The sequence below is a fragment of the Quercus lobata genome, chromosome 10, assembly GCF_001633185.2.
Source record: "Quercus lobata isolate SW786 chromosome 10, ValleyOak3.0 Primary Assembly, whole genome shotgun sequence".
Classification (NCBI taxonomy): Eukaryota; Viridiplantae; Streptophyta; class Magnoliopsida; order Fagales; family Fagaceae; genus Quercus; species Quercus lobata.
Window position 1 is genome coordinate 14,656,146 of NC_044913.1, and position 12,645 is coordinate 14,668,790.

The following is a 12,645-nucleotide window of genomic DNA, read 5'->3' on the forward strand; positions in this document are numbered from 1 at the left end:
AACACCATATGCTAAAGCTTCAAGTCAGATGGCCGGCATGGAGGAGGTTACAGATTATGCAGCAGAAACGGGACTGAAACAAGGAGTGCAGGAGGGTCCGATGAGCACAACGGCGGCGGCAGCAAACCTGGGTGATGCTTGGAACCCTAGCGCCGTTGAAAACCCTAGAAGAGTGATTAATGATGAGGCCGTGAATCCTGGACCCGTTGCTGAAATCACGCTCAGCACTAATGAGCGTATCCAATCCCATGCAGACGTGAAGGGCGCGAAGTCAGCTGCTGAAGAAACGGCTAAGGAAATTAAAAAGAATGGACAGGTCAGCAGGGTTTTAAAGGGATTTGATGAGAACGTGGGGGCTGATTTCAAGTCCAATGAGGCCAATTTGGTGGATGTTATGATACAGACTCAAGAGCAGGGGCTGGACGCATCTACTTTAAGCCCGGGGATGAATGGGCCAACTAATGTCAAGCCCAAAGGGTCTTGGACTCGCGTGAATAGAATGGACCTTGGGTTGGGAGATGTTGGCAAGGCTATTATGCTACATGGATTGGGAAAGAGGGAGGCACGTGAATCTTATGAAGGGCAGGCTGTGGAGCAGATTAGAAAGAAAGGAAAATGGAATAGTGATGATGAAAACAATGACCATGGATCGGCGGGGGTGGAGAGCCACCCTTGCCGGGAGCAATGAGACTGTTAAGCTGGAACTGCCAAGGGCTTGGGAACCCTTGGACAGGTCGAAGCCTTCGCAAAATTGTGAGGGAGCAAGTTCCCACGGTATGTTTTTTGATGGAAACTAGACTTGATAAGGAGGGTTTTGAAAATTTGTATGGAAACTTACCGTATCAGAATAAAATTATAGTTAAACATCCGGATTCTGGGGGAGGGTTGGCATTCTTGTGGAAGAATGATGTGGGTTTGGAGGTTATTAATTTCAAAGTTAACCATGTATTAGCTAAAGTAACAGAAGATGATGGTTTTGTTTGGTATTTGACAGGATTTTATGGGTGGCCAAATGCACAGCAGAAGGAAAATTCATGGAGATTGTTAAAATATTTACAAACATTTGTTCTGGGTCCATGGGTGGTGATTGGAGATTTTAATGCGTATTTACATGTATCTGAAAAGTTAAGTGCAAGACAGCCGCAGTATTCTCAGATTGAGGCATTTAGAGAGGCATTGAGCTCTTGTCAACTGCATGACCTTGGTTTTAAGGGATATCCCTACACTTGGAGTAATAAGAGGCCTGGGGAAGCTAATACTAAGATTCGGCTGGATAGGGGGGTTGCCAATAAAGAATGGACTGACAGATTTCAGATGAGTAGAGTTGTGCACTTGTCATCTCATGCATCGGATCACCTTCCACTTTTATTGCATGTTCAATCATTTTCACAACCAAGGCAGAACCGTGGGAGAAGTTTCAGGTTTGAGGAGTCATGGTTGCTTCGGGATGAATGTGCAGATATTATTCGAGAGGCTTGGAGGAATGGAGGTGTGAATAGAGACGGGTTGGCTGCTGTACAAGAAAAAATAAAGGCTTGTGGGGTGGACCTTATGGCTTGGGGCTCATCAATGACTGACCCGGATACGGTGGCTATTAAGGAAACTCAGAAGCAACTGGACAGGTTGAATGAGGTTGAACTTACTGAAGCTTCCAAAGCTGAATTCTTGAGTTTGAGCAAAAAGATGGATGACCTTCTGCAAAAGCAAGAAATTTACTGGGCTCAGCGGTCTAGAATAAATTGGCTGAAACATGGGGATCGAAATACAAAATTTTTTCATGCCAAAGCTTCACAAAGAAGAAGGAAAAATTTTATTAGAGGCATCTGAAATTCACAAGGGCAGTGGGTGGAAAATTTGGAGGAGGTGGTTCAGGTAGCTTCAGATTACTTTGATAATCTGTTTCAGGCAGGTGTGGGAGATCAGATGGAGGAGTGTTTGAATGCAGTGGATACTAGGGTGACCGAGGACATGCGGGAATTTTTGTCCACTCAATTTACTGCTGAAGAAGTGCAGGCAGCCCTGTTTCAGATGGGACCAACAAAAGCTCCAGGACCTGATGGTATGAATGCCCTTTTCTATCAAAAATTCTGGCATATTGTGGGTGATTCTGTTGTTTTAGCTGTTTTGGATTTTTTAAATAATGGTAACATGCTCCCTGAAATTAATCATACAAATATTGTGCTTATTCCAAAAGTACAAAATCCGGAGAGAATGTCTGAATTTAGACCTATAAGTTTATGTAATGTTATTTACAAAATTATTTCCAAGATGTTGGCAAACAGATTGAAACAGGTATTGCCGCAGATAATATCATCCACACAGAGTGCCTTTGTCCCAGGGCGACTGATCACTGATAATGTATTAGTGGCCTATGAGACTCTTCATACAATGCATGCCAGAAAAAAAGGGAAAAAGGGTGCTGTGGCTTTGAAGCTTGATATCAGCAAGGCCTATGACCGGGTTGAGTGGCACTTCCTGCAAAGTATTATGGAGAAAATGGGATTCCCAGCTGGTTGGATAGAAAGGGTGATGAGCTGTGTCACAACTCCATCCTTTTCTATTTTGGTGAATGGGAAACCTTATGGAATGATTCAGCCATCTAGAGGAATTCGCCAGGGAGATCCGATTTCACCATACTTATTTCTTTTGTGTGCTGAAGGCCTTACTGCTTTGTTAAATAAAGCCAAATCGGAAGGGAGGATTAAGGGAGTGTCAATTTGTAGAGGTGCACCAAAGATTACTAATCTTATGTTTGCAGATGATTCATTACTGTTTTGCCAGGCAACTCGGGCTGAAGGAGAAACCATAGCAGAAATCCTCCAAACTTATGAGAGAGCTTCTGGGCAAAGTATCAATTTGGAAAAGTCTTCTGCTTATTTCAGTACTAATACTTTGGAGAGGCAGAAGGGACAGATTTTGGAGATCTTGGGAGTAAAGGAAGTGGACCGTTTTGTTAAATATTTGGGCCTACCAACTTTAGTTGGTCGGGCTAAGTATAACACCTTCTCGGATTTAAAGGACAGAGTTTGGAAGAAACTCCAAGGATGGAAAGGAATGTTGCTGTCTAGGGCTGGCAAGGAAATTCTCATCAAAGCTGCAGCTCAGGCTATACCCACATACACTATGAGTGTATTCCAAATCCATTTGAAATTATGCTCTGAACTTGAAGCGTTGTGTGCAAGATTTTGGTGGGGTCAAATTGGCATTGAACGGAAAATTCATTGGAAGAGTTGGGACAAGCTAACGGCTCCAAAGAAAGAGGGTGGAATGGGGTTTAGAGATTTGAGAGCCTTCAACTTGGCTATGTTGGCCAAGCAAGGGTGGAGGTTGGTTCAAGGCATTGATTCACTGCTTTATCGATGCTTTAAGGCACGATACTTCCCAAGATCATCTTTCCTAGAGGCTAAAGAATCCCCTAATTGTTCATATGTGTGGAGGAGTTTGATGGCAGCACAACCAATTCTTCAAGCATGTCATTGTTGGAGGGTTGGGAATGGATATTCAATCAATGCTGTGAAGGATAGATGGCTGCCAAATTTCCCAACAAATAAAGTCCTTCATTCGGGCCAGAGAGATTTGGGTGAGATGTTGGTGGCAGAGTTGATTAACCCAGAATTGAACATCTGGAAGTATGAGGACATCAGGGCAATATTTCATAGGGATGAAGCTGAAGCAATATGCCAAATTCCATTGAGTCGAAGAAATGTGCCTGACTCTATTTTTTGGCTGTATAATTCAAGGGGACTATTTAGTGTTAAGTCCGCGTATCATGTAGCGAGGAGGCTTTTGACTGAAGCTAACCGGGGTGGAACATCATTGGAAGGTGCTACAAAAAATATATGGAGTGCCATATGGAAGCTTCGGCTTCCAAACAAAGTGAAAGTCTTTGCATGGAGAGCCTGCCACGAGATACTCCCTACTGCTGTGAATCTGACTTCAAGAAAGGTTATTCATGATGATAAATGCTTAATCTGTACAAGGGAATCAGAATCCACTATTCATGCCCTTTGGGATTGTGCTGCGGTCCAGGATATATGGGCTGGTAGTTCTAGAAAGTTGCAGAAAACTAGACATGGCCAGGCGGACATGATGCACTTGATGGAGGAGCTGCTGGAGCGTCTCACTCAAGATGATCTTGACTTATTTTGGACCCTTGCTTGGCTTGTTTGGAGTCAGCGGAACAGTTTGCTGCATGGTGGTCGAATGAAGGTTCCAAGTAGTTTAAATAAATGGGTTGAGGAGTATATCACAGAGTTTGCAAGTGCGCAAAATCGGCTGGATGTGCAACGAACACAGCAACCAATCGGTGAGATTTGGCAGCCACCGCCCCCAGGAGAGTTTAAACTGAACTTTGACGCTGCTGTGTTTTCAGATTTAGGTAGAACAGGCTATGGTGCAATCATTCGGAATGAATATGGTGAGGTAATGGCTGCTATGACTGCTAGTGGTCTGATGGTGCGCAACAGTGATGAAGTTGAATTTCTTGCTTGCCGAAAAGCTATAGAATTTGGAGTGGATGCTGGATTTTTGAGATTGATAATTGAAGGGGACAATATCAATGTTACTCGTGCTATCTCTTCTTCTTTGGTAGACTCTTCCCCATTTGGTAATGTCGTGGATGATATTCGACATTTGTTGCGGAGTTTGCAATGGGTTAGTGTTGGCTGTATTAGGAGAGGTGGGAATCAAGTAGCACATGTTTTGGCCCAATATGCTAGAAATTCCTTGGATGAGAATGTTTACTGGATGGAGGACTCTCCCCCACCAGCAATTGAAGCTTTGTATCATGATATTTCACTTATTTAATTGAATGAATATCCACCTTTCAAAAAAAAAAAAAATATCAGGTTTACAGTTCATATTAGAATTACGGACAATCATTTTAGGATAAAGTTTAGCTATAAATTTGGTTGTAGGCTTAAACTACAACCTTACTCCATATCTTTTTATTGGAGGCGAATTTCAACAAATCCATCATTAGATGACATATTCTTCTTATATTCTCCATGCTTGCAAAATTTCTAGAAAATTGAAGATCAATAGCTATATCATCAATAAATTATTTATATTGCAAGTTTTTATAATTTAAAATTATACATAAAATATAAACTTATAGATTATATAGTAAATAATATCCGATTGACACAAAGTTTGATATGTGTATTGAGAGCGTAAAAAACATATAATGCAATGGTTAGATTTTCAAAATATATAGTAATATTTATTTTATTGAGTAAGGTTGTAGCCTAATGCTAAAACCAATTTTATAGCTAAACTTTTTCCATCATTTTATAATCTGATTGGTCATGCATGCTCATCTCTCTCTCTCACACACACATATATTACTTTATTACATCCTATTTCATCATATGGCAATCACATATATTTTAAGAGAATAAATTACGTTTGGAGCTGGCGTAAAAGACAACTTTTATGCCAGCCAATCCTGAAACACCATGTCAGCGAATAAGTGCCACGTCAATTAAAATATAAAACCCTTGACTCAAGCAAACTCAATTGTGGTTAACCATATAATTTACTCTTAGCAAACCCATCTAATCAGAAAATTTCAAAATCTCTCTCTTCTCCAACCCATCTTCAAGCCTCACTTTCTCAACCTTGCCATCGCCGCTGCCACCAAGATCCTCGTGACAAGCCATCGTTGTCGCATGGGCCACGTCTCATAGCCCAACATTGCTGGACTACTCTGTTGGCTCAGCCACTGCTGTAAGTTTTCTCTCTCTCTCTCTCTCTCTCTCTCTCTCATTTTTTATTGATAAGCTCTGTTTGGTTGCTGGAAAAACGAAGGGGAAAAAAACTTTGATACTGCTATTTTTTTATTGATTTATTGGTGTTGAATTTGGCTTCTTTTTTGAGTGAGTTTAGTTGTTGGTTTTGAGCTTTCGGGATTGATTGTAATAAGTTGGTGGTTGTTTCAGCTTTGTGAGATATGGGTGTTTTAATCCGAATCTGTTCTAAAAGCTATGGGATTTATGCGTTATTTTGACACCACACCCAAGTTTCTTGAGACAAGGATGAAAAATTAGAAAGGAAAAAAAAAAAAAAAAAAAAAGAAGAAGAAGAAGAAGGGAAAACCATAAGCAAAGCTACTGTGATGAGTGAATATTTAATAATTGAAAATTGCTCCATATGCTTTGCATAAGTTAAGAAAAAAGACATGAAAATTACAACATATAAGAAAAGCATGAGTGATTTTTTTAAGCACCTATTATGATTTGCCTATATCATTGGTGTTTATGCATATACTTGGGTAAAAACTCTTCCCTTTGTGTGCCTTATTTTCTAATTTGCTATGTTATCTTAACTTTTCATTTAGTTGTTTGCAAACTTTCAATATGATTTTTTACAGGTTAAGGGAAAAAGAAAAAGAAATTTTTTGACAATTTTTATTTGGTAAGCATGAATAAGTGCACTAATTCACCTTATAAAAGCTTAGAGTGTTGTTTGTTATTGTAAGGTCAATCATATTGGCTTGAGGATGCATTGATTTAGATGTATGATACTATGAATGTTCAATTTGGCTTTCAATGAGTTGTTAATTATTTTCCTTCTTTTACCCCTCCATGGTATTGGATTGTGAGTATCCATCAAAATTCAAGATTAATGTTTTACTTGATTTGTCCAAATGCGCTGCCATGGAATGGTCAAATTTTTCTCTGCTTTGCCTATTTCGAACTCTTGGTGCTCATTAGTATCATGACAAATACGGTCTTTCATCATCAAAATTCTCATTTCCTTTTACCATTTTTGCTTGTAGGCTGAATTAAACCTTATGCTTTCATTGGCAAAACATGGTTGAATTGATGCAAAAGGTTCTTCTTTAAATTTTTGTCCAATTCCAGGTTGAACCACTTGAATTCTTATGCTTTCATTGGCAAAACATGGTTGATTTGATGCAAAAGGTTTTCTTTGAATTTCGGTCCAAATCCTGTCTGAGCCACTTAAATTCTATGCAGTAAGCTAAGCTGATTTGATGCAAAAGATTTTGCTTATGATTTGATGCAAAAGGTTTTTCTTTTAAGTTTTCACAGCTTAGTGCTTGAATTTGTAATTAACATATTACCAATTCTTAGAATTAGCACCATTACTTTGAATTGCTTTTTTTTTTTTTTTTGGGTAAGCATAGTATTAAATCAAGTATCTATTGATTTCATTTGATCTTGTTATTATGTTAGTATGCATCACATTATAAAATGGATTTTTGAGTTGATATGTCAAAATGCTTATGTAAAGGGGTTAAAAACATTGAACATTTAGCTTATTGCATATAAAAGCATAAATATTTATTTTGACATACATAATGCATTTGGTTTTTCTTTTTGTAGGAAATGAGTTGGAGCAACCTATCGTTAAAAAAGGTCTGAAGACAAGGGTACAAGTATTGTTCATAAAATCAAAATGCAAGCTTTATGCAAAGTTCCATGTACTAATTTTTGCTTATTTGTTATTGTAGGGTCAAAGGCCTAAGATCATACAATGGGCCTTGGGTCCTGTATGGGAAATTCGACCACGTCTGAGGAGAAGACGTGGGTGCCAAAAGGGCTCCCGGCCCAATTCTTGTGGGCCTGAAGATGTTTAAAAGGCGGTCTGAGGAGAAATGTCTCCTCGGACGTACCAAATATGGCTCAAACATGCATTCTGCCTGTTAGAAAAACCCACCCCAATGAGCATTAGTAACAAGGATGAGTCCCACAAACCCGTAAGAAGGAAGAAAGCGTAGGATGCCAGGGGTGAGGCTGCAGCTACCACATTAAATATATGACAACTACTTTTCTGGCTGCATTAATGTGGAGAGGACTTGTGAACAGTGTTGCCTTGACTACCACAACTCACAGAAAGAGGGGGGGGGGGATGTCCGATGGGACAGACACTCAAGTGAAGGTCCAGATGATCAACAAGTATAAGGCCCTGATGACTTCAAGAAGACTATATAAGAAAGGGAAGTCCCCATGAAGAAGGGAATGGAAAAAAAAAAAAAAGGAATTAAGAACAGAAGAACAGTGCAAGAATCATAGCCTTTGAGCAGGGACCGGTATACATCCTTCACGTCTCCTCGGACTGAATATCTAACGGACATGAAAGGGATTTTCTTACTTTCAATTGTTGCATGGCCCAATTTTAGCTAGAATACACTTCGTTAAGGCTTAGTTCTATAGCCTACTCTCTATAAATTCATTGTTTCGGGCTCCTTGGACCAGAACCCCATACCTGTTAGGCCTGTGCCCTGAATTGTGACCCTACAATTGGTGCCCACCATGGGGAGAACTTGTACCTCAGCAAGTGAGACCGTTAGAGATGGAAGGATCAAGTCTGCCCCAAACGGGACATGCAGACTCCCAATGGCAGGACAACTTTTTGAACCTCGAACAGGAAAGAGATCAAGACAAGCGACGAGAGGGCAGCGTAAATACCTCCCATACGAGCAGAAGTCGCTCGAAAGGGAAAGGTCATGCATCCCAAAAGCGGGACGATAATAGGTCTCTACAGCAAGAAATTGTCGACTTGAAGAAGAAGTTGCGTCGAGCGCAGCGAAGGCATCCTTCCCTCAGTTCAGACACCAGCGATGAGGAGGATAATGAATATAGGCAAAGGTCGAGAACCTCGCCAAGTGAAACCTTCTCCTACGAGGAAGAGTAACCTCACAAACGCGGCTACAAAAGTCCGTCTTACAAGGGCCTAGCAAACGACACCATGAGTAAGGCCCTGGACCGCATCTCTCAGTCACCCTTCATGCGCAGGATAGAGGGGGCTGAGCTTCCTCGGTAGTTCTACCAACCAACTTTCGCCATATATAATGGTCGGACAGACCTTGTAGAGCACGTGAGCCAGTTTAACCAGAGGATGGCCGTCCACTCCAAAGACGAGGCATTGATGTGCAAAGTGTTTCCGTCCAGTTTGGGACCTATGGCGATGAGGTGGTTTGACAGCCTCAATCCAAATTCCATAAATTCTTTTAAGCAGCTAACACAGGCTTTCGGTTCTCGCTTCATAACGAGCAGCAGGGTTCCTCGGCTCTTAGATTCCCTCTTGTCTTTGTCTATGCGAGAAGGAGAGACCTTGAAAGCCTACTCGGATAGGTATTGGGCGATGTACAACGAGATAGAGGGAAATTACGATGACGTCGCCATCAGCACATTCAAGAGAGGCCTGCCGACAGAGCACGGTTTAAGGAAGTCCCTGACAGGGAAACTGGTCACCAGCGTGCGCTAACTCATGGACCGAATCCACAAGTACAAGAGAGTTGAAGAGGACCAGCAGACGGGAAAGGGCAAGGCGAAGGTTGTCCCTTAAGAAAGGGGGGACTTCAGGTCAGACCGATTTAACAACAGTAACCAGTTGAGAAGGGATTACTCGGAACAGTTTGGATCTACCGGGGCACAGGTAGTCCATGTTGTGTTTCGAGAACCATTACATAAGATCTTAGAGAAGGTCAAGAACGAATTGTTCTTTCAATGGCCGAGTAGGATGGCAGGCGACCCTGCAAAGCGTAACTAGAACCTATATTGCGAATACCACCCAGAACCGGGCCACACCACCGATGACTGCAGAAACCTGAAAAACCACTTGGACCGGCTGATTCGAGAGGGAAAGCTGAGACAGCTCTTGCATCATCCTGTTGGACGGCAAGAGTAGACGAGCGTTGAGGCAAGGCAAAGCACATTGAGACTGCCCATTGGCAAGATAAATGTCATTCTTATCGCTCCAGGGAGAACCGGCTCCTATCCTTTCAGAGTGATGTCGGTGGCCTGACTCCCCGTTGAAGCTAACGACCGGGAGTCTAAGAGGGCTAAAGGGATGGCCTCGCCCATGCTCGGATTCTCGGATGAGGATAAAGTTGGAACCATCCAGCCCCACGATGATGCTCTAGTCGTTACACTTAGGATTGGGGGATATGACGTGAAGAGGGTACTAGTTGATCAGGGTAGTGCCGTGGAAGTAATGTACCCCGACTTGTATAAGGGGTTGAAGTTGAGACCAGAAGACCTGACAGCATATGACTCCCCTTTGGTGAGTTTTGAAGGGAAAACTGTTATCCTGAAAGGCCAGATTAGGCTGCCTATACAAACAGGCTCGGACATAGTGGAGGTGGACTTCATAGTGGTGGACGCATATTCGCCCTACACCGCCATTGTAGCCAGACCGTGGCTTCATGCCCTAGGAGCTGTATCATCAACCTTACACCAAAAGGTGAAGTACCCGTTGGAGGGTCGGGTCAAAGAAGTGATAGGGGACCAAGCCGTGGCCTGGCAATGCATGGTGTCCGCCATCTCGCGACGACCAAGTACTGAGCCCTCTACCACTGCCGAGGATGGCTTATAGCAATTAACAACCCCAGCCCTGGCTCCGGGTGGTGGGGGACTCGCCGAGGAGGCGAGTTGTGAGGATTTGGAAAAAGTTCTTGTGGGCTCCGATCTGGAAAGATTTTTTCAGGTCGGCTCAGAACTGCTGCCCCAAGAGAAGAAAATGCTGATTGATTTTCTCAGAAAAAATGTGGACGTGTTTGCATGGGACACCTATGAGGCTCCGGGGGTCGATCTGAATTTCATTTGCCACCATCTTAATGTTAGTCCGGCCGTGACACCTAAGAAACAACCTCTTCGGCGATCGTCGAAAGAGCATGCAGATGCGGTGAGGGAGGAGGTGATGAAATTAAAGAAAACAGGGGCTATCAAAGAAGTTTTTTACCCCGAGTGGCTGGCCAATACAGTTGTGGTGAAGAAGATGAGTGGGAAATGGCGAGTCTGTGTGGACTTCATAGACCTGAATAAGGCCTGCCTGAAGAATCCTTTTCCTATGCCTCGGATAGACCGATTGGTGGATTCGACCGTGGGACACCCTCAAATGAGCTTCTTAGACGCCTTTCAAGGATACCATCAAATACCCCTGGCTGCTGATGATCAAGAAAAAACGGCTTTTGTCACCCCTGTTGGAAACTACCACTATAAGGTGCCGCCCTTTGGCTTGAAGAACGTCGGGTCGACCTACCAGAGGATGATGACCAGGATGTTTGAACTACAGATGGGCAAGAGCATCGAAGTCTATATAGACGACATGGTAGTGAAGAGTAAGTTAGTGTCTGATCACGTGAGGGACCTCGGCGATGTCTTTGAAATTTTGAGAAAGTACAGGCTGCGCCTGAACACGTCCAAATGTTCGTTCGGAGTGGGATTAGGGAAATTCTTAGGTTATATGATAACCCATAAAGGTATTGAAGTCAGCCCCGACCAGATTAGAGATATCCATAGCATGCAGCCCCCTTGGAACCCCAAGGAGGTCCAAAAACTCACTGGCATGATTGCCGCCTTGAATCGTTTTATCTCTCGATCGGCGGATAGATGTAGGCCTTTCTTTCTCTTATTAAACAAGTGGAGAAGGTTCGAGTGGACTGAAGAATGTGCCCTAGCCTTCCAACAGCTCAAAGAATACCTGTCTCGGTCGCCAATTATGTCAAGTCCCGAGGCCGATGAGGTTTTATTCGCCTACATTGCTGTAGCCCCTCATGCAATCAGCCTGGTGCTGATCCGGGTGGACAATGGCATACAACGGCCTGTCTAATACGTGAGCAAGTCGTTGCATGAGGTAGAGATCCGTTACCTCCCCCTGGAAAAGGCCATCTTGGCGATTGTGCAAGTCACGAGAAAGCTCCCCCACTATTTCCAAGCACACATCGTTGTTGTGTTAACCCAACTCCCGCTCAGGTCAATACTCAGAAGTGCCGATTACACAGGAAGAATAGCTAAGTGGGGGACCATTCTTGGTACCTTCGACATTAGATACATGCCTCGCAGCGCTGTGAAGGGCCAAGTCCTCGCGGACCTAGTAGCTGAGTTTGCTGAACCCTCACCAGAAGAGGGGGGAGAGGTACCAAGCACGGACAAGAAATTGGTCGGCACAGTCTCTCAGCAAAGTCCCGCCTGTTGGAAAGCATATGTGGATGGCGCGGCAAATTAAAGGGGCTCTGGGGTGGGGCTTGTCCTGATTTCCCCCAAGGGGATCACCATCGAAAAATCGCTAAGACTAGGCTTCTCGGCCACGAATAACGAGGCTGTCTATGATCGAGAAATTGGGCGGGAAATCCATAAACATGTTCTCAGACTCAAGACTTGTTGAAGGACAAGTAAATGGGGAATTGGAGGCGAAAGATGAAAGAATGCAAGAGTACCTAGTCCAAGTTAAGCGCTTGCAGGCACGTTTCAATTATTTTAGCCTAATGCATGTATCCAGGAGTGGAAACATCCATGTTGATTCCCTTGCCATGCTAGCCACCTCCTCGGCACAATGCCTACCTCGAGTTATACTCGTAGAAGATCTACCCAGGCCCTCGGTGGTGAAAACCGAGTTAATGCATGTTCACAGCGTCAGGGTAGGGCCTAGCTGCATGGATCCTCTAGTACTGTTTTTAAAGGACGACGTCTTACCCGAAGAGAAGAGCGAGGCCGACAAGATTAGAAGAAAGGCTTCTCGATTCTGGCTGTCTGAGGACTTGAAACTGTATAAGCGCTCATTTTCAGGACCGTACTTGCTATGCGTACACCCAGATACCACAGAGCTTATCCTAGAGGAATTGCACGAAGGAATTTGTGGGAGCCATACAGGGGGTAGATCCTTGTCCCATAGGGCCAT

General features: G+C 43.3%; 2 protein-coding genes across 2 annotated transcripts; both read left to right on the plus strand.

Annotated features, from left to right (window-relative positions):
- The first annotated feature begins 684 nt into the window (after window positions 1–684).
- Window positions 685–1,827, plus strand: LOC115964378. The gene has a single exon (XM_031083704.1). The coding sequence runs from the start codon at window positions 685–687 to the stop codon at window positions 1,825–1,827; it is 1,143 nt and encodes a 380-aa protein (XP_030939564.1).
- Window positions 1,828–9,816: 7,989 nt separating this feature from the next.
- On the plus strand, window positions 9,817–10,341 carry LOC115964379. Its single transcript, XM_031083705.1, has one exon. It carries the CDS (start codon window positions 9,817–9,819, stop codon window positions 10,339–10,341), a length of 525 nt encoding a protein of 174 aa, XP_030939565.1.
- The last annotated feature ends 2,304 nt before the right edge of the window (window positions 10,342–12,645 follow it).

Excerpts from the sequence above, each read along its gene's own strand:
- LOC115964378 (XM_031083704.1), top strand. The coding sequence starts at position 685 with ATGAGACTGTTAAGCTGGAACTGCCAAGGGCTTGGGAACCCTTGGACA.
- LOC115964379 (XM_031083705.1), top strand. The coding sequence starts at position 9,817 with ATGGCCTCGCCCATGCTCGGATTCTCGGATGAGGATAAAGTTGGAACC.